Below are 19,647 nucleotides of genomic sequence, written 5' to 3'. Positions count from 1 at the left end.
GGCAACAGAGTGAGGAGGATACAGTCATTTCAGTGGATCTGTCGTCAGCCTCCATAGCCTTTCCACAGAGCTGTGAATGACAAAACTGGCCCTTGACAATAGAGGGGATTCTAACCAGAGGTTGAAAGGAGAGTTTTAAGAAAAGAAAAACAACTTTTTATATTGAAGTAATTCTAGATTTACCCAAAAAAATCTGCAAAGATAGTGCAGAGAGGTCCCCATCCGCCTCACCCAGCTTCCTAGAATGGTAATGTCTTACATGGCCTCAGCCCCTTTGTCAAAACTTAAAAATGAAATGGGAAGTCTGTTCCTCTTGGAAGTTGCTCCTTTGGAGTTGGCGGTCTCCTGGGAAGGGAAATAGAGTGAGTCTGAGTGATGGTGCACTCAGATCCATCAGCTCTCTGGAAATGTGACTCCACGTTGGTTTTTATACAGGGTGGATCCAATGCCATCTACTGGGCCTCTCGGCATGGCCACGTAGATACCTTGAAGTTTCTCAGTGAGAACAAATGCCCTTTGGATGTTAAAGACAAGGTAAGCCACTTCTCTTCTTGGGGACAGGAAGAAGTAGCAAAAGGGTGCATTTGAGCTTTGGCGTGCTGTGTGCCAGGACCCAAACGATGCGATTCAGGACCACAGTCTCCCTGCAGAGGATTTAACTCAGAGCTTTGTTTTTGCTGTTGGCTTCGTCTAATATTAGAATTCGCCTCGAGCTGAAATCCGCCAGGTAGTTGCCATAATATGCAAGCAGTGAATTACCTTCCCTATAGCGTGAAAACTCCGAGTTCCGCTAGAAAGACAACCGGCAAGAGCTCTGAGTCCTGATCCTCTTGTTGGCTCGCCATGTGCTGTTAGGAACATCTCTTGACCATTGTCTTCACCTTTGAAGTGGCTGACAATGCTGATGCTAGAAGGATTAATGAGACAGTGTACTTAAAGTAAGGCTTTTTGGGCAAAGATGTTATAAAAATTATTGATTTAGCAAGATACCTTACTTTCATATATACATGTTTCATTCAGTCTACACAACAGTCCTGTGAGTTGTCAGGGCTGGAACCGGCCCCTAGGATTCCTACCTTTCATCCATTATGTATTCTACCATACAACCCTTCTCTCCTTCTCATACTTGGAGACTAATGTGTCATGTGCAGTCAGGGCTGCCACATACAGTTGCATGGATTGTGTACTGCACTGTGTCTACGAATGACATTCACATCAAAGACACATAGTTATTATGGCAGTTTTCTGTCAGGTGGCTATAAATTATCTTGTTTATTTTTTTACATCAGTTTATTCTGACAATTTTTGGCAAATATAAGTAAAATACCTTAAGGAAGTTGCACCTATTACTAATTCACAGAAGTTATTTTATGGGCTACTAGTGACATTTTTAAATGTCTCTGAGAACATAAGAAACAAGCTTCTATACATAGACAATGAAATCAGAAACTTGTTAATAAATAACTGCTGTGTGATGCACTTAATATTACAAAGGAATTTTGTGTTTTTAAAAAAAATCATATAGCTAAAAACATCAGTATATAAAGAAGATTGAGAACAACCATCACAGAGAAGGGACAGCATTCTCACTTGGGGGGTTTGATGACAAACAGGATGTGCCAGGTGTGTGGGTTTAACACTAGCTACATGATGGTCACTCCGCCCCCAGGTCCCTGGCAGAGTCACCAAAGGGGCATCTGGCCCGAGGGGGCGGGCACCCGCAAAGGGGAGGACGTGGAGCCAGGCGTGCCTGGGAGTGGGCCTCCAGTCCCGTGTGTTGTAATGCCCACAGCCTGCTCCCAGGGGGCGCTCTGACTCTCTGGCTGTTTCTTTTGCAGTCTGGAGAGACAGCCCTCCACGTGGCAGCGCGCTACGGCCACGCCGACGTGGTTCAGTTACTGTGCAGCTTCGGCTCTCACCCTGATTTCCAGGACAAGGTGAGTCGTGGGAGCTGACATCCTCCCTGCCTTCTGCTCTCTGCATGGACGTACAGGCAGCCAAATGATATGTCTCTGCTTAGATTACAGAGGGCAGGGACTCAAAGAGAAGCACTAACGCTCACTCATTCACTTAATCCTCCGGACAACCCTATGAGGTGAGGTACTCTTACTGTCATGCTACTGATGAGGAAACTGAGGCAGAGAGAGGCTCACACAACTCGCAAGCGGTGGAGCCAGATTCGAATCCACAGTCTGGTTCCAGAGTACATGCTCGTGACCCCTACACTATGACGGCCTCTCGCAGACGGTGTGTCTGATGATGTTGCTCATGAACGCATAGGCCTTCCAGTCCTACAGGCCTCGTGGCCGGCCCCTTCCCTGACATGTTACAGCATGGGTACCTCACTCACTCCCTTGCTACAGCCGCAGTACGTTTATGTGGCTCGTCTTTATGTCATATGAATGGCATAGAACATGAGGCAGCAAGGTTGTTGGAAGAATTTTCCTGCAGAGAAGTGCTCTCCTGCTGTTAGGAGTCTCAGATAAAGTAAATGAAGGCACTTGTACAGGAAAGATGCTACCAACCACCACGCTGGGGCTTCTTGTTCAGAAGAGCTGAGCTGATGGTTCCATGGGCTCCCTAAAGTCAGTTGTCAGTTAAATGCTGAGAAAGCCGAATTTGTCCACCACACAACTGTTGAGGAAAGCAAACTAATGAAGGAGAGACATCAGACCCATGCCCATTTTTGCTCCAGTAGCCATGAGCTCTTTCTCTCCGCTGCCTTGACTTTGCTGCCGAATTCAGCCGGGACTCTCACCAGGCCTCTCCTTTCTTTCAAATTATGACATTCTCCTCTGTGCACTTGTCTCCCTGCCAGGAGGAAGAAACCCCCCTGCACTGTGCCGCCTGGCATGGCTATTATTCTGTGGCCAAAGCCCTCTGTGAGGCTGGCTGTAACGTGAACATCAAGAACCGAGAAGGAGAGACGCCGCTCCTGACAGCCTCCGCCAGGGGCTACCACGACATCGTGGAGTGTCTGGCTGAACACGGAGCCGACCTAAATGCCTCTGACAAGGTGCTTTGTGGGTGAATGCATCACACTCGCTGAGAAGTGATCTGGGGGGCTGGAGGGACCACAAGACTCCTCAATTAGTTTACTTAAAATAACAAATTTGAATGCAGCAAATTGTAATTACCCTTTCTCTTCTCTGTTTCAAAGATTCTGTGAACTTTTCTAGATTCTGTTTATAGTTAATATTCATTTGTGGCATGTAACAAAATTTATGAATTGGTTGATTGCCTCTGGTCTCTATTTTATTTTTAGCCAAAGCTAAAGGCTTTGGAGCAGGTGCAGTGATGATCACTGAGCCCAAGGCCATCCTTGTATAAGACTAAAATTTTCAATACACTCTTAGTTTGTAGGTAAACAAAGAAATACGTGGTTTATTTACTTCATCACCTGCTATTTTGTAGAAAGACAATAAACCATTCTTATTTGTCTGGCAATCGCAATTCTAGAACAGGTGTTCCTTTTTTAGTTAAACAAATTCAGCGTAATCTGTTATTATCGTGAACTTGTGCTTAAAATGAGGCTGCGATGTTGCTATATATGGTTAGATTTAGGACATTGTAGTTAACTTGGTAGCTGCCATTTGTGGAGTATTTTCTTGGTACTGAGAAGTGGCTCTCACCTGGGGGCGACCTTGCCCCCAGGGGACATTTGGTAATAGCTGGAGACATTTTTTGCTTGTCGCACCAGGAGCGGGCGTTACTGCTGGCGTCTAATAGACAAAGGCCAGTGGTGCTGCTTACATGCCACATATTGCAGCTCGGAGGACAGGCCCCAGTGTCAGTCGTGCTGAGGTTGAGAAACCCTAGGACTGATAAGTTATAGAAATGTTTCCAGACTCTCTACCCAGCTCCTGAAACTCAGCACATCTATTCACCAGGGATTCTGTAATAGGGAAGGAGTGCCCAGGCTGGTCTTGAGCTGGATGCAGAGGTTAAGCATGTTATATATGCTTCTCATGTGTATGACAGCCCTTGAGCAAATGACTTCACCTTGCTTTCCCAGTTTCTCCTGGTGTAGTATAAATTAACAGGCTTTCCTCTTAGGAAAGATTGCTGAGCAAATGTTTTTAAAAATGTTTTTCAAATGCTCGATAAAACAGGCCATTGGAGTACCAACAGTTACTTTAGTCCTGTAAATTCAGAGACAAAAAGAATTGTCGAGTCTTTCTATCTGATTGTACTGGCCAAGCCTAGATTAATCAAGCTGGTGGTCTGCTTGGTCTGTGACTATTCAGAGTAGAAAGTAGGAAGCCTCTCTCCCACCCCCCGGGAGTCAGTTCGTGGTTTTTAATCCTCCTTCAGGCTTTGCAATAGTGATCCCATTGCCAATTAAACCTGGCCCGATGGCGGCTGGAAAGGCAAGTGGCCAGGCGCACGTGCTCGAGTGGGAGCGCTCACGGCCCCGGTGTGTGTTGCAGGATGGACACGTTGCTCTGCATCTTGCTGTAAGACGATGTCAGATGGAGGTCATCCAGACTCTCATCAGCCAGGGATGTCTCGTGGATTTCCAAGACAGGCACGGCAACACCCCCCTCCACGTGGCCTGCAAAGATGGCAACGTGCCGATTGTGGTGGCCCTCTGTGAAGCAAACTGCAGTCTGGATATCTCAAACAAGGTAAAGCTGGAGAAAAGAGTCCAGCAGTGTGTGTCCGTCGACCTGCTTCTGGGTTTCGGTCAAGGTTCTCTTTGCGTCTCTTCATTGTTCCAAGTCACTACTGCTTGTATAGACCTGTTCTTTTTTATAGAGCTCTCCATTTTAAGTACTATTTCACATATGACTTTTGAATAATTTCCTAGAATAACAGAAAATTATTACATTAACAAGCACTTCCTGCCTAGCCTGGCTTAGCACTTATGGACGTCTAGAGAGTGAGAGCAAGAGAGAGTGTGTCCTCCTGTAGAGGAATCAGAGAACATGGTACAAATTGGGGCATCTATCTGGAGCACTAAGTCTTCAGGAAAACACCTAACAGGCTATGATGTCATTGAGATTCCTGGGACCAGATTTCTCTTCTTAGCTTTCTCACACTGAGGGTTTTATGGCCAAAAGTCCATAACATCTTTTTTATGCTAAATAAATTTGGTAAGACAAGGGGATGCTATCATTTGATGAATAATAGAGAAACGAAAAGAAATAATTACATGCTCCTAGGTTGCTTTAAAAAAAATCTCATTATGTTGACTTCTAGAACACTTTCCATTTTCCCTTAGTACCATCTAGATTTTCAGTACCAAATGAGAGGGAACAGTTGGATATTCAAGTGGTTTTAGCCCTGTAACTGCATACAAGGCAAGCACTGTTCTGCTATGATTGTGTTTAAAACAAAGTCCAAGTAGAATTAAATTTTAATTGTGGGAAATGTTTGTTTATAAATGGCAGACGTGATGCCAACAGAATTTTATTATGATTTGTTTGAGATAAAAGAATTAATATCTGAAACAGCTGGAAAATTATACTTCTACAAAACAATTATTCCTCTTGAATATTATGTGATTAATTCTAATGGAAATTGAAATGGGTAATCTTCACATTCTGGAAATATGAAAAGGCGATATCCTAGGTCTTAGCCATTAGCTGCTGGTTGCTTTCTTAGTTTATCCCATTCTAATCTTGCCAAGTCAGTTACGTAAGTGGCTTAAGGGGAGAGCTAAATGTAATATTAAGCAGCGTCAAGACCTTGGCTTTCCTTCGAGGAGTCTTTACATGAATACAAAGCGGCTTCAAGGAACATCGTGGCCCTCATTTGAATTCCTTTAGACCTGGCCACTGTACGCACAGCTGAGCTACTCTGTGCGCAGCATCTGGGGTGAGCTGTCTCCTGTGAAGGCGGAAGAGTGGAGCGCCTCGTGCTGCTGGCGCTGATGTGAAGAAGGGAGCGGGTGTTCACCTCACACCTGAGTGCAAAATGTGCGCTTGTTAAATATGCTCTGTAAATACCCACTAGAGAATCCTAGACCTCATGTTAAAAACCACTGGCTTAGTAGTGGGAAAGCTCTCCATCCGATACTGTGGATGGCCACGGCAGTTCATGCATACCCACATGAACTTGTGTTTTTACCGCATACGGCCCAGCAGCGGCACGTAGAGGCGTTCAGTAGAGGATTCGGTCATTGAATTGAGCTCAGCTGAAGCAAAACTCATTAGTTCCGCAATTGCAACCTCTTGGAGTCAGTGACCAAGTTCAGACCATTACTCAGAACCCGCCGGAGCAGCAGCGGGCTGATGGTAGGCAGCCCTGTGTTGTTGTGTCTGCCCGCGGCTCCCTGGCTTGCTGGCTGCGCACGGAGGCCCAGCACACCGCCGCCTTCTGGGTCTTGCACCCTCTTCAGGAGGGTTAGTGTCAGCTTTGTTGTTTTATTCCTTTTTTTGTTTTTTTATTTTAGGAAAGATGATGGGGGCTCTAGAGGAGCTTAAAAGATGTGCAAAAAGAGTAAGAGGAAGGCATTATTTCCCCCGAAAGCACATCGGCTGTATGGTCCCATGCTAGTAACCGGCTGTCAGTGTGACATGGCACAGTGACAACCCATGTCCCATAGGCAGACTGTCACTCTTTTCCCATGTGTGTCCTGCCTTTTCCTTAGCTGGATTCAGTTCCCCCAGAGAGGAATATGTCCATTCAGATCCTACCCCTGTCATCAGTATGTGACAGGAACTTGTCACTCTGACGCTCATTGCAGGGAAACAGACATTTCCCAGTCTTCATTCTGCTCACAGGAAAATCTGGAGAGTGGCTATTTAACTTGATGCATTAGAGAAGACACGAGAGGGGAGGAAATAGAGGGCTCAGAGCACACGGCCCTTAACCCTCTGTGTACACGCACGTACACACACGCACACACACACCCGGGAGCATGAGAGAGAAGGCCGTGGCCATCAGTGTTTCTCGACGCCCTTCTCTGACAGCACGGTGCCACGCCGGGAGAGGGAGCTTGTAGATAGCAGAATGCATAGTTCTTGCCCTCAGGCTGCGTTTAGACAGACACACAGACGTCTCAATATATAGCATCTCCTGTGGCAGTCACTGCATGACAGAGGCCCGGGTCTGAGGAAACACAGACATGTGGACATTAAAGAGACCGGAGAGGGCCGGCCCCGTGGCTTAGCGGTTAAGTGCTCGCCCTCCGCTACTGGCGGCCCGGGTTTGGATCCTGGCGCGCACCAACGCACCACTCTCCGGCCATGCTGAGGCCGCGTCCCACATACAGCAACTGGAAGGATGTGCAACTATGACATACGACTATCTACTGGGGCTTTGGGGGAAAAAAAAGGAGGAGGATTGGCAACAGATGTTAGCTCAGGGCCCGTCTTCCTCAGCAAAAAGAGGAGGATTAGCGTGGATGTTAGCTCAGGGCTGGTCTTCCTCACAAAAAAAAAAAAAAAATAGACCGGAGAAAGCTTTTCTGAGGTGATCATTTACAGCGGGTGGGACTCGCACAGATGAAGAGGGGGGGAAAGCATGTTGCACACCGAGGGAGGCGGACGTGTGTGTTTGGCGGCTGTCTGGACACGTCTGTAGCTGATGTGGTGTAGGTTTTTAGGGAGGGAGAGACTGAGGGTGAGAGAGAAGATGCCCCTGGAGAGGGACGTCGGGTCCAGACGGTGAAAGACCCTGAATCTAATGCTCAGGAGTTTGGGGTTTGTTCTGTCAAAATGGGGGCCTTCAAAAGTGTAAAATTCCTGGTCCCCTTTCTTCAGCACACTTCTCCTCGTCCTCTTCCTTCCAATGGAACTATACGTCCTATAACCAAGGTTATCTGCCTTACACATGAACCCAAACATTTCCTCCAAATCTTCCACACCTCTTTGCCGTCTCACTTTAACTCGAGGATATTTGAAATCTTAATATCTGCTTTCCAAATCACTCTAGAAGATAACAGTAAATGAAACATAAATATATATACACATTGCAGCACTATTTATAATAGCAAGGAATTGGAACCATCTTAAGTATCCATCCTAAGCAGGCTGGCTAAGTGAATTATGACACATCCATATATTGAATATTATTTAGGTATCCAAAAGAATGTAGTAGGTTTAGTAACAGACATGGGAAAGTATTTGCAATCTATTGTTAGGTGAATGAAGCAAGTGACAGAACGGAATGTGGAGTATGATCATTTCTTGGCTTTTCAAATTTTTTGTCTCCTTTTACGGATTCATAGATAAAAGCTTGGAAGGACATGCACTGCAGAGTTAAGTAGGGCTGGCTCTGAGCAGGGGATCTTGCGGAGAGGGGTAGAGGATGGGAGGACGACTTCCATTTTCTACCAGGTATCCGCCTGTGTTGTTTAGATGTTCTAACTGAGCGTGTGTTAACTTCATAACAGAAACCTTTATTTGCAGATAAACAGCATAAATCAGAGGTACCCAGACTTTCTCAGGTCACAATGTCCATGGTGTCTCAGTGATATTTTTTCATGGTTCCCGTAGAGCAAAAGAAATACGTAACAGTTCTGTTTATTAAGTAGCTTGGTCCAAACAACTTAGTAAGTATTTATGTGATAACAACTTAGTAGCTATTGGAATAAATGATCCACATAAATTGAAAGAAAACTAATATTTTTATTTCATTCTTACATAACCACAATTGCATACTAATGGGATGTGTGTGCTTATTGGGCACCTCACAGCTCCTCAAATTTTGACTCAGATTGGATACTACCACGCTCGTTGCCCGTTCCACATTGATTTTCTTAAGATACTTCTTATTACAGCAACCAACAACCCCCTGCTGTGTCGACATGATGCCATTGAAAGAAAGGCAGTGCAGTCTAATGTTGAGACTCTGAACTACCTGGAGCTAGTAGTTCACCTGGTGTCTGAGCCTGTTGGTTCCATCAAAACTTTAAAATATTCCTCAGCACCCCATGAATTCATTGCAGTGCCCTGAGGTGCCTTGGCACACAGTTTGGGAACCACAGGCGTGAAAAATTTTGGGCATGGCCTTGGAATCTTATCTCATTAGAGTGACTTCAGTGGCGGTCCTTCCATCCCTTCTTCCCTTGCTGTGTCTAAATGTGAACCGTGGCGCAGATCTTTCTGGAAGTTTGAGGCCCTCGGGCCCTGACTCATGCCTCCTTTCTACCAGTGCAGCAGGAGACTTAATTTAGTTATGTTATGATAAACCTCCCACTCTTTCATCCTTTGAAGTTTTATTTTGAAGTGACTCTTTTTAACTGAAGAATACTTGAAAACACTCTGCTTGGCTTGCCGCCCTCAGGAGGTGGCAAGTTTCTGGAGAAGGGAGACCGCACCTCCTGTTTCTCTCTGGTGGATCCCAGATCCCTTACACAGTGCTGGCCCATGGGATGGACTCCATAACTGTCATCCCCAGCAGCAGTCATGAGAAGGACTCTCTTGGGTCTTTTTTGTCTCTTCCAGTATGGACGAACACCTCTACACCTGGCAGCCAACAATGGGATTCTGGACGTGGTCCGCTACCTCTGTCTGACAGGCGCCAACGTGGAGGCGCTGACCTCGGTGAGTAGGCTTCTGGCAGGAGAAAGCAACTGAAAACCTTTCAGGCCTCAAGGACACGAGGGGGAAGGAACTTCTTGGCAACTGCATCCTAAAGCAGACAAGCTGCTATTAAGCTTCAACTCCTCCACTGCAGTTATGTAAACATTTGCCCACTCAAACCCAGGGCCATCTCCAGTTAATGCTTCATCCTCTTCTCATTTCAGCAGGCCGCACTGCCGGGAAGGCCTGCCTTTTCCACTGGCTTCTTGTTGCCCATGTTACACAAGTGCCTTTGCATGTTTTGTTGCATGTGTGTGTTTTCCTTTCCTAAATGCTCCCCCTCCACTGCAGGGCACTGGAGGGGCCGTGGGCTTTCGTGGAGGAAGGAGGAAGGGGCCCTGGGTGTGTGGGGAACAGTTGCCACCTCTACCCTGTGAGGCCAGGCTGCCATGCCACCGCTAGGCAAAGAGCTGTTCTCTCTTGTTTAAAAAGTCTAGCTTTAGGGGCAAGCTGCGGCGGCCCGGGGATCGCCGGTTCGGATCCCAGGTGCGCACAGATGCACTGCTTGGCAAGCCATGCTGTGGTGGCGTCCCATATAAAGTGGAGGAAGATGGGCACAGATGTTAGCCCAGGGCCAGTCTTCCTCAGCAAAGAAAGGGGAGGATTGGCAGATGTTAGCACAGGGCTGATCTCCTCACCAAAAAAAAAAAAAAAAAAAAAAAGTCTAGCTTTGTCCTGAGGCCTGCAAAATATTTTTAAATGAGATTTCTTCAGTTCCCCTCGCTCCCCACTCCCCATTCCAGACCTGGTATCTCCCTGCAGAAGAAACCCTTTGATTCACATTTTATGAAGTACCAAAGAGGAAGAACATGTCAGCTAGTGAGATGAGGTTGCCGTTTTACCCCTGCAGTGAGATACTATCATTTGACTTGTTTCTGGCCCAATGGTGGGTTGACTCTCCATTATCTCATGGGGAGAGTCCTGAAAGTCACTAGCGCTTTGCTGACACACAGTGTTTCTCTAAGGAGATTCAGTGGAGTTTTAAAATATGGCGGCCAACCTTGTGGAGATGGGGCCCCTGAGGCTGGAAGGAGAGCCTCATTTCTTGAGAGTCATAGAGGGATTGGCAAGCTATGGGTCCTCAGGCCAAATCCAGCCTGCCGCATGCTTGTGTACATAAAGGTTTATTGAGACGGAACCGTGCTCACATTTACGTATTATCTATGGCTGCTTTCACGCTACAAAGGCACAGTTGAGCAGTTGTAACAGAGACCCTATGGCCCACAGAGCCCAAAATATCTACTGTCTGTTCCTTTGCAGAAAGTGTTTGCCAACCCCTGGTCCAGGACGTGGCCTCCCTGACTGCACTAGTGTCACCTTGACGGCATTCTCTCCCCACAAGTAGTGGGTCTGCTCTCTGCGGAGTGCAGGCCCAGGGATTACCAGTGTTTTCACGGGACTGTCGCCTTCTCAGAGCACCTCCTCGCCCATCACAGACCCACACACGCCACGCGTGGACCTCTGGGCCTGATGAGTTATTACCAAAACCTGCCCAACCGTGTCTTGGTTCACGGTTCAGTTACTCCACGACAGGGCATTTATATGCATTTTTATGAGGAAAGTATTTTTTTGTCACAGATATTGCTTCAAAAAAAACAAACTGTCGAGGATGGCTTTGAAGATGCCAGCAGCTGGCTTCTGCCAAACCTGGCAGTCAGGTTGGGGCCACTAAAATGGTTGGCCTCTGGCCTCAGCGGAGTCCTTGGGGCTGCCCCACGACCTCTGTGGGCCCCCCGGGTCATGCCCCTCTGTCCTTCCCCACACCAGCTGTTTTCTTGCCCTCAGTGTATCTCCTTGCTCTCGCACCCTTCCCCGCTCATTACAGACGCCTCCCCTGGTCGTGACTGTGCCTCCCTAGTACCTGCAAGTGGACTTCATGGAGCCTCGCTCATTTCTTCACTCATTTATTCATTCTGCAAATACTGAGCACCAGGCACTGCTCAGGCCAGGGAACACAGTGAGGCCAAGACAGGTGGCTCCCCTCCCTCAGGAAGCCTCCAGTCTGACGAGAGAGTCAGACCCAAGAGTCACCACGTGAACACACAGTTACTGGAGTGCGAGTTAAGCACCAGGCCCTGAGGGAGTTGCGGGGGGACGGGAGCGCCCCTCAGAGAGAGGGTGCAGAGCACCACGTGCCAAGGCTGAGCTTGGAGGCCACAGGGCCTTTGCGGAACCAGAGGCCAGTGGGCCAGAGCTGGCGTGGCGAGGCCGGGGCACGGTGGAGGAGCCTTGGGCTGGACTGCACATGGCCGCCCCGCAGGCGTGTGGACACTGAGGGCTCAGAGCAGGGCCGGCCGGCACAGGCTCACGCAGGGAGCAGGCGGTCATCGTGCCACCGTGCTCCTGCTAGGGACATCTCCAGGAGAATGATGATGCGTGCTACCTGTGTCGTTCTGAATTTTCTAGAAGCCACATCCAAAAAGGAAAGGAAACTGAGGATATTAATTTCACTAATATATTTCATTTAGCAGAAAATATGCAAAATATCCTTTCAACAGTTCCATCCCACCACATTTATTGTTCTGGAAAAGCCCATCTATAATGTGCTCCAATTTCAAATCATCCTGGGGCTTCGTTGCCTGCAGGATGTGTCTGCCATGGCCTGGCCGCTGCCCACCGCCAGCCTCACCCTTCACCGTGCACTCCCTTAGCTGTACCGAATGAACGGGACTATTTGCACATCCTGGTTTGCCCCTCGCTCACTGCCCCTCATCGAGTTGGCATAGGCTGTTCTTTCCTCTGGGATCTGCTGTTTCCACCTTCTTCCCCTACACACAGCATGTGCACACACACCCCCGCCTTCATGGTGAGAGACTTGTAATGCCTGAGAGCAGGTGCCAGGCACATAGCACCTGCGCACACGTGCACACACACCCGCCTTCATAGTGAGAGACTCAACGCCAGAGAGCAGGCTCCAGGCACACAGCACCTGCGCACACGTGCACACACACCCGCCTTCATAGTGAGAGACTCAACGCCAGAGAGCAGGCTCCAGGCACACAGCACCTGCGCACACGTGCACACACACCCCTGCCTTCATGGTGAGAGACTTTACACCTGAGAGCAGGCTCCGGGCACACAGCACCTGCGCACACGTGCACACACACCCGCCTTCATAGTGAGAGACTTAACGCCTAAGAACAGCATCTGCGCACACGTGCACACACACACCCCCACCTTCATAGGGAGAGACTTAACGCCTGAGAGCAGGCGCCGGGCACAGCACCTGTGCACACATGCACACACACACCCCCGCCTTCATAGTGAGAGACTTAACGCCTAAGAACAGCACCTGTGCACACGTGCACACACACACTCACCTTCATAGTGAGAGACTTAACGCCTAAGAACAGCACCTGTGCACACGTGCACACACACACTCGCCTTCATAGTGAGAGACTTGTAATGCCTGAGAGCAGGTGCCAGGCACATAGCAGCAGATGAGGTTAGTGGCAAGAAGATTCCGGGACACTAACTCCTGATCTTTCCACATTCAACTGGAGCCCCAGGAAGCCTCCTCTTTCCTAGCCCCCTTCAGCAGGTACGATTTGCCCCACTCTCTTGCCTTGTTGGAATTGACTCTGATTCTCCCATGAGGCTGTGAGCCCTTGGCCGTGATCTTCTGTAATTTGTCCTAGTCTCCTCACTGGTCTCCCTGTTTCCACCCTCACCTGTCCACAGTCTGTTCCTCACACAGCACCCTGTGTGAACCTGTTCAAACATAAGTCAGATCACGTCCCTCCTCTGCTTGGACCCTCCAGCAGGGTAAAAGTCCTTATGATGGGGGCACCCCTAAAGATCTGGCCTTCACATTGCCTCCCTGACCCCATCACTTGCTCCCCCTGCACCAGCCACATGAGCTTCTTTGATATTCTTCAAACATGACAGTCATCCTGCTGCCTTGGGGCCTTTGCACTTGCTGTTCTTTGCAGAACTTCTTCTAGGTATGCAAATGGCTTGCTCTCACTTCCTTCGGGTTTTTGGCTCAGATATCACCTTCTCGGTTAGGCCTTCCTGGACCATTGTTTGTAACAAAGAGGGCAGTGAGTGTGAGGATTGCTCATGGGCCAGGCGCAGCACATGGAGTTAGCGCCTCACTCAGGGGCTCACAATAGAACAAGGCCAGAATGCACAGATCCACTTCCTACCACTTTCCCTCTTGGACGGAAAGCCAGGGAGTTGGGGGAGATTCTCGGCTCTTTTATTGATAGTTACCGCTGCTTGCTTTTTCTGCGCCCAGCACTTCACTGGTTCTTTCCATTTGGTTTTCTCTAATCTGCTCAAGAACCTGTGTGGTGACGGGGTGGTTTCCCATCTTGCAGATGAAGAAACCCAGGCTCTGGGAGGCCGAGTGACTGACCACACAACCGGTGAGGGGCAGGATCAGGACTAAAACCTGGGTCCTTCTAACTGCAAAGTTCAAACTTTCTACCACACTGGCAGGCATTGCTTTTGGGAGCCTGAAAAGTGTGCTTTAGAGCAACGTGTCTGTAAACTGTACAGTGCTGCGCACACGTAAGGAATTGTTGATGGCAGTTTTCCTGTCACTCGAGAGGCTTCTTGGTGGAGAGGAACTCTGCCAGTGAGCGTCCTCTGCCTGTGCAATGTGCAGACCGGAGGCCTCCGAGGGAAATAAATGTTATGGCCAGACATGCCAGAAGACAGAAAACTTAAGTCGAGGCTCAAATTTCTTCCAGGTAGGACAGCGGTTCCCAAACGTTGCTGCACAGTAGAATCTCCTGGGAGCTCTCAGAACCCCGATGCCCAGGTCCCACCCCACACTGATGAATGCAGAGCATCCAGTGGGGAGCCAGGCAGCAGGAGTTCTTAAAGACCCGGGGGTTCCAGTGTGCGGGGAGTTTGAGAACTGCCGAACTCAGGCCTTTCTTACCATGTCAGTGAAGGATCTGGAGAGTTGGGCAAGAATCCCTCATGGGATACCTGCTTCAGCCCCGGCTGAGCCCGGACCGGCAGCCTCAGGCGGTGGTTCTCAGCTGGGGCATCTCGCCCCAGGGAACACTTGGCACTGTCTGGAGACACCAGGTTGTCACAAGTAGGGGATTGCTACTGGCATCTGGTGGTCGAGGCCAGGGATGCTGCTAAACATCCTACAGTGCGCAGGACAGCCCCCACAACAGAACTGTCCCGTCACAGCGTCGATAGCGCCGAGGCTGAGAAACTGCTCTAATGGGACTGGCGCGTGGCTCGGATTGTGACTTGAGCTGAGAAATTGGAAGGTGTGCTGATAAGCAGCTTTCAGGCATCCCTAAGCTTCCATGGGAAGGGAACTTCAACTGTTACTGAAAGACATGGAGAGAGAGGCCAAAATGTTTCTTATTCTTCTTGTTTAAAAAGTATCGCTTTTATTTATTTGGAAATTGCTTCTCATCTTTCTACTTTTAAATTTGGAATGATGTCTAAAGTTGCAGCAGAACAGTCCCTAAGCCTCCATTTCCCCCAGCGGCCTGTGAACAGCCAGGGTTCCCGCCACCCAGGAGTGACTGAGGATGACCGCACACCAGCACTGAGCTGGATCAGGCACGGAGATTTAGAGGTGCTCAGCTCACCTTAGCCAGGAGCGTTTCAACAGTGATCTAATTAAAAAGCAAACGCCGAAGTGCCAGGGACCCTGTTTCCTCCTTGTATGTTCACCGAAAATCTGAAGATCAAAATTGTGTGTGAAGCTCAGCCTTTTCTTTGGAACACACAGTAATCCCGTGTAACTAGCGTGGTCTGCGTGCTGAGGGCGGTCCACGCAGGGCTCTGAGATGTGAGCCTGCACTGACTAGAACCTGGCATCTGACGACCGACTTTGCTTCCTGCCTGATTGGACAGGGGCTCAGGACACAGGAGTCTGCCCACTCACGAGGGGCCACGGCGGACTAACTAATGCCCGTGGGCCCGCGACGGCTCACCGTTGGATCGCAGGGCCCCAATTCACAATGTCTTCCTACTTCTGCTCTTCCTTTCCTGGACAGTCAGGTGAAATAGATTGCACAGATAGTGAAAGAATCAGGGCACGCTCTCTCTGCCCACCTTATTTGCTTCTGACACCCGTTACGCTTGCTTCCGCCTCCGATGACGGATTGGTGTGTGGAACACACAGCTCTCTGTGGTGAAGAAAAAGACTAATTATTTTTCTCCAACAGGATGGAAAGACGGCAGAAGATCTTGCTAAATCGGAACAGCATGAACATGTAGCAGGTCTCCTTGCAAGACTCCGAAAGGTGAGAAATTCTGTTTATTGGTCTGAAATTCTCTGTTTTAATGTGAAAAGTTCTGTCTTTTCCCTTGTAAACATGAAAATGAACAAAATGAGGCCTTGGACGCACAGGTGGTATGAAAGGCGCCGGCGCCTGCCCCTGCCCCATGGTTTGCGGACAGTTTGCTAAATGCGTCTGCCAGCCATCCTGCTGTTGCTTCTGGACTTGGAAGTCTTTCGGCCTCTTTGCAGTTGCTGTGCCTGGTTTCCCTCCTCCCGCCCTCTCTGTAGTAACTACCCCCCTGCCCCCTGTAAAGGAGAGGAAATGGGAAAGCTGCTCTCTGCTCCCGTCCTCTTAATGTTGCGCTCCAGCATATCACTCACGCCTGGTTTATCACACATCCGTGCTCTACGGTTTAAGGAAACCTGACAAAAATAAGTAAATGCAGGTGTGCCTTTCCAGCCTCCATCAAAGCAGTGGGTGTGGAGAGACTTCAAAATAGTCATATTCTTTAAGCCAGGAACTCTATGTGTGAGCCTCTATCCTAAAGAAATGTGGGGAAAAAAGGGTTTAATGAACAAAGATGTTCACTGCAGTGTTATTTATAATACAGTAATAAAAACTGGAAACATCAGATAACCAGCAGTCATCTCTAGTAAATTGTTATACAGCTATAGAATACAGGGGTTTTGGCCATTAAAATATTTTTGAAGAGGTTTTAGTAATAGGAGTTTAATGCTTAAGATGTTCCTGGGCATCAAAGCAGAAGACAAATTGTGCACATTATAATCCCTAGTATGTTTTTTAAAAATGCATAGAAAGAAAATGTTAACAACGGTGTCTTTGGATTTGCTATTGTAATTAACATTTTCTTCTTTAAACATTATGGTATTTTTCCAAATTTCCTATAATAATCATGTAATAATTTTTCAAAAAACAAACTTTATAGAAATAAAATAATTCAGTCAATTTAAGTGCTCATTGAAAAGGTGTTGTCCAAAATAAGCTCTGAGTATCCCACAAAGGGCCTGCCATGTGGAACAGAAAAGTGCCTGGGGAGGGATGAGAGTGTCTTAACTTTCACAGCGACTGAAAGCTTGAGTTTCCTAGTGTCCCAGGGTCCTAGGTGGGGGGAGACAGGTAGATTGGAATAATTTCTTTCCCAGGGCTTGGAGTGAGCTGGGGGGATAATTTGTCTTCACACCTTTGTGTTGTGGAGTCTGAACTGGCCACAGTGGCACTGGGCAAACGGTGAGGACACTGAGCTCTCCAGCCACTACCGGGATTCAGTCTCTCCTTTGTTTTGGAAATTCCAGAAAGAGATCAGTCTGGAAGAGTTTCCCTAGGCTTACTCACATGTTCTTACAGGAACTCCATAAATTAAGTGTATGCTCCGTGTTCTCCCCTCTGTACCACCAGGACCCTCTCCTTGTGAGGGAGAATTTGGATGAGAAAAATAAGGGAAACGTTTTTGTTTACAAGCAAAACAAGAGGGGAGTGGCACCTAAGACTCAGTCATGGCCAGCAAATCAATAATGAACTTCCACAGAAGAGCTCCTCATCTTTAAATTTACCCTATTTGATATGTCAGCCCGACGAAACACAACTCCAGGCAAAATTGACTCAGAGGCTACCAGTTTGCAACCCTTGACTTTTGCGGGATTTTACAGTAGGGAGCCCTGCACCGGAGTTTTACAGGTTTATAGACAAAGTGTCACAATATAAGGGCTGTTCTAAATCGACTACCCCTTATCGCGTCCATCGTCAGTGAAAAGCAACTGAAATGAAATCCGGCCTTTCCACAGGCTGGATGAGCAGGCATTTTTTACTGTTAATTATTTGGTCCCTCTGATGGTCCACTGGTAGAAGGAAACACTTGATTAGACTTGACACCTTACCAGATCTACAGACGTGCTGGGTCAGGTCTTCTCAGGTTTCCCAAATTCCAGAGAAGGATTTTCAGCTGCCACGTTGCGGCACCGCCGTCCTGACCTGAGCAGAGCGTCGTGCTCGCTGGGTGTTTGCGGGCTCGGCTGAAACGGGCAGGCCTCTCACGGTGTAGCACTCTGGAAAATGCGGTTCCACATTCTTGCCGGGTGTGCAGTGCTCTTCACCATCTCAGACACTCTTATTATAGAGCAGCAGCGCACGGGAAGGTGCAGGCCACGCATCTTGAATCAAAAATCCATGGCAGACCCCTGATCTCCAGTCGTCTGATGGCTCGCCCGGGAAACGCCCTCCTCTGGCGGAGTTACCTGGCTTTTCTTGGGCGGTGCTGTGTTTGTGCCCATCTGCCCCTTGGGGGGGGGTCCCTTCTTTTATTTAAGAACAGATGTGCTACACTGGTCCATTATGGTGGCGGATCTGAAACAAGGACTAAATGCCCGGAAAAAAGACATGAAGGTGGGGACACCTGACGCCGCAGCCAGGCTTGGGTTGGATTGGATTGGTGCTCTTTCTCCCTTAGTCTGATTCCCAAATTTTCTGCAATGTGCTTAGACTAATTTTGTAACTAGAAATATAAATGAAAAGAAGCTTGCTGTGGTGCTGCTGCCAGCTTCCTGTGCCCCAGGAAAGGGTGGCTGTTTTCCAATTTTGGAATTTCCAAAATTCCAGAGAATTTTGAATTCGGAGCAGAGTGGGTTCCTGCATGGTCCTAGTTTGGGTTTTCCTTTATTTTCTTCCACTGATTTGCACCTTTGTTTTTTGGTGCCTAGATTTTCAAAAGAGAGATGGGAGAGGGAATATTACAATATTTAATATTTCACCATTATCCTGTGATTTTTCTCTAAGGAGAGATCAAGGCAAAGCAGAGTCATTTTAATGCCTGTGATGAAAGGACCTCATCCCTCTCAGTGCCCAGAATCCACCGAAAGGCTCCCCTCTCATTGCTGCTTTGACAGGCACAATATAGGGTAATGGCCGAGAGCACCGACTCAGGAGTCAGACGAGGGGTTCAAATGCCAGCTCGGCGACTTTCTAGCCGACTGAACTAGCAAGCTGCTTAACAGCTCCGTGCCTCAGTTTCCCCACTTGTCAAATGGGCTGAGTATGGTGCTGCCTCACAGGATGGTGATGAGGTTGGATGGGCTAATGTAAACGATGTCCTTAGAACAGTGCCTGCACATAGTAAGCACCATGTGTTTGCCACTGTAAGCGTCATTTTTGGTATTCTGCAGATCACTCCACTTCCTGGGGATACATGGAGATTTCCCCAATGTGTCTTCTTCTGTGCCCAGACCTTGCGAGCAGATGTTGGGGTGTCAACAATGGCAACTGTGGCAGGGTACCCTTAGAGTCATTTTTAGTAACAGCCACCAATTAATCCTCGATCTGTGTGACTTGCACTATAAGTTTACAGCATTCCCGGAATTTCTGCAGGAAACTGGGACTCAACGAGGTTAAGCAACATGCTAATTAGTGCAGAGCCCAGATTCAGACCTGAAATAGAAATGCCTGCTCTCAGTGCCTGTTCAGGGGCTCAGGGCTGCTTCAGCACCACCCTCGCCAGCCAGGGGCCGTCCTTCCCCTGCCTGAGCTCACCCACTCTGCGGCGAGCATGGATCGCCTTCTGTAGGGTAACCCAGGGGCCCCCATGTTCAATGAGACCCGCGTGTTTGTCGCCTGAATCACTCCCTCAGACGACGCTAGACCTCAGCTTCCTGACAAGCCAGAAAGGGAGGAGGTGGCAGCCAAGCATTTCTAAACACACTTGTTTTTTAATAAATCCCAACATAAATAACTGCTTGGGATCTGGGGACACCTATACTTGAGCCTGGTTCTTGGAAGGGATTGAGATGGCACAGTCGCGTCCCTGGAGATGCATCCGGGAGGGTGTGTTGGGTCGCTGCAAGGAGCAGGCAGCACCTGCAGAGAAAGTCAAGAGATAGATTTATTTGCAATTATAACTC

General features: G+C 48.4%; 1 protein-coding gene across 9 annotated transcripts in view; it reads left to right on the top strand.

The window, feature by feature from the left end:
* Positions 1-19,647, top strand: part of DAPK1 (death associated protein kinase 1) — a 176,772-nt gene that overhangs the window by 129,920 nt on the left and 27,205 nt on the right. For 8 of the 9 annotated variants that reach the window (XM_087444305.1, XM_087444306.1, XM_087444309.1 and 5 more), the window contains 6 exons: positions 436-534; positions 1,839-1,937; positions 2,819-3,016; positions 4,431-4,628; positions 9,396-9,494; positions 15,683-15,760. In XM_087444305.1, the coding sequence (XP_087300431.1) occupies positions 436-534; positions 1,839-1,937; positions 2,819-3,016; positions 4,431-4,628; positions 9,396-9,494; positions 15,683-15,760 (771 nt within the window). The remainder of the gene's footprint in view (positions 1-435; positions 535-1,838; positions 1,938-2,818; positions 3,017-4,430; positions 4,629-9,395; positions 9,495-15,682; positions 15,761-19,647) is intronic. The other variant, XM_087444308.1, reaches the window with a different exon arrangement.

Source organism: Ceratotherium simum, chromosome 20, assembly GCF_057802395.1.
Source record: "Ceratotherium simum simum isolate JZ-2026a chromosome 20, ASM5780239v1, whole genome shotgun sequence".
NCBI lineage: Eukaryota > Metazoa > Chordata > Mammalia > Perissodactyla > Rhinocerotidae > Ceratotherium > Ceratotherium simum.
The sequence above is the reverse complement of the archived record's forward strand: the minus strand, read 5'-3'. Positions and strand labels throughout refer to the sequence as shown.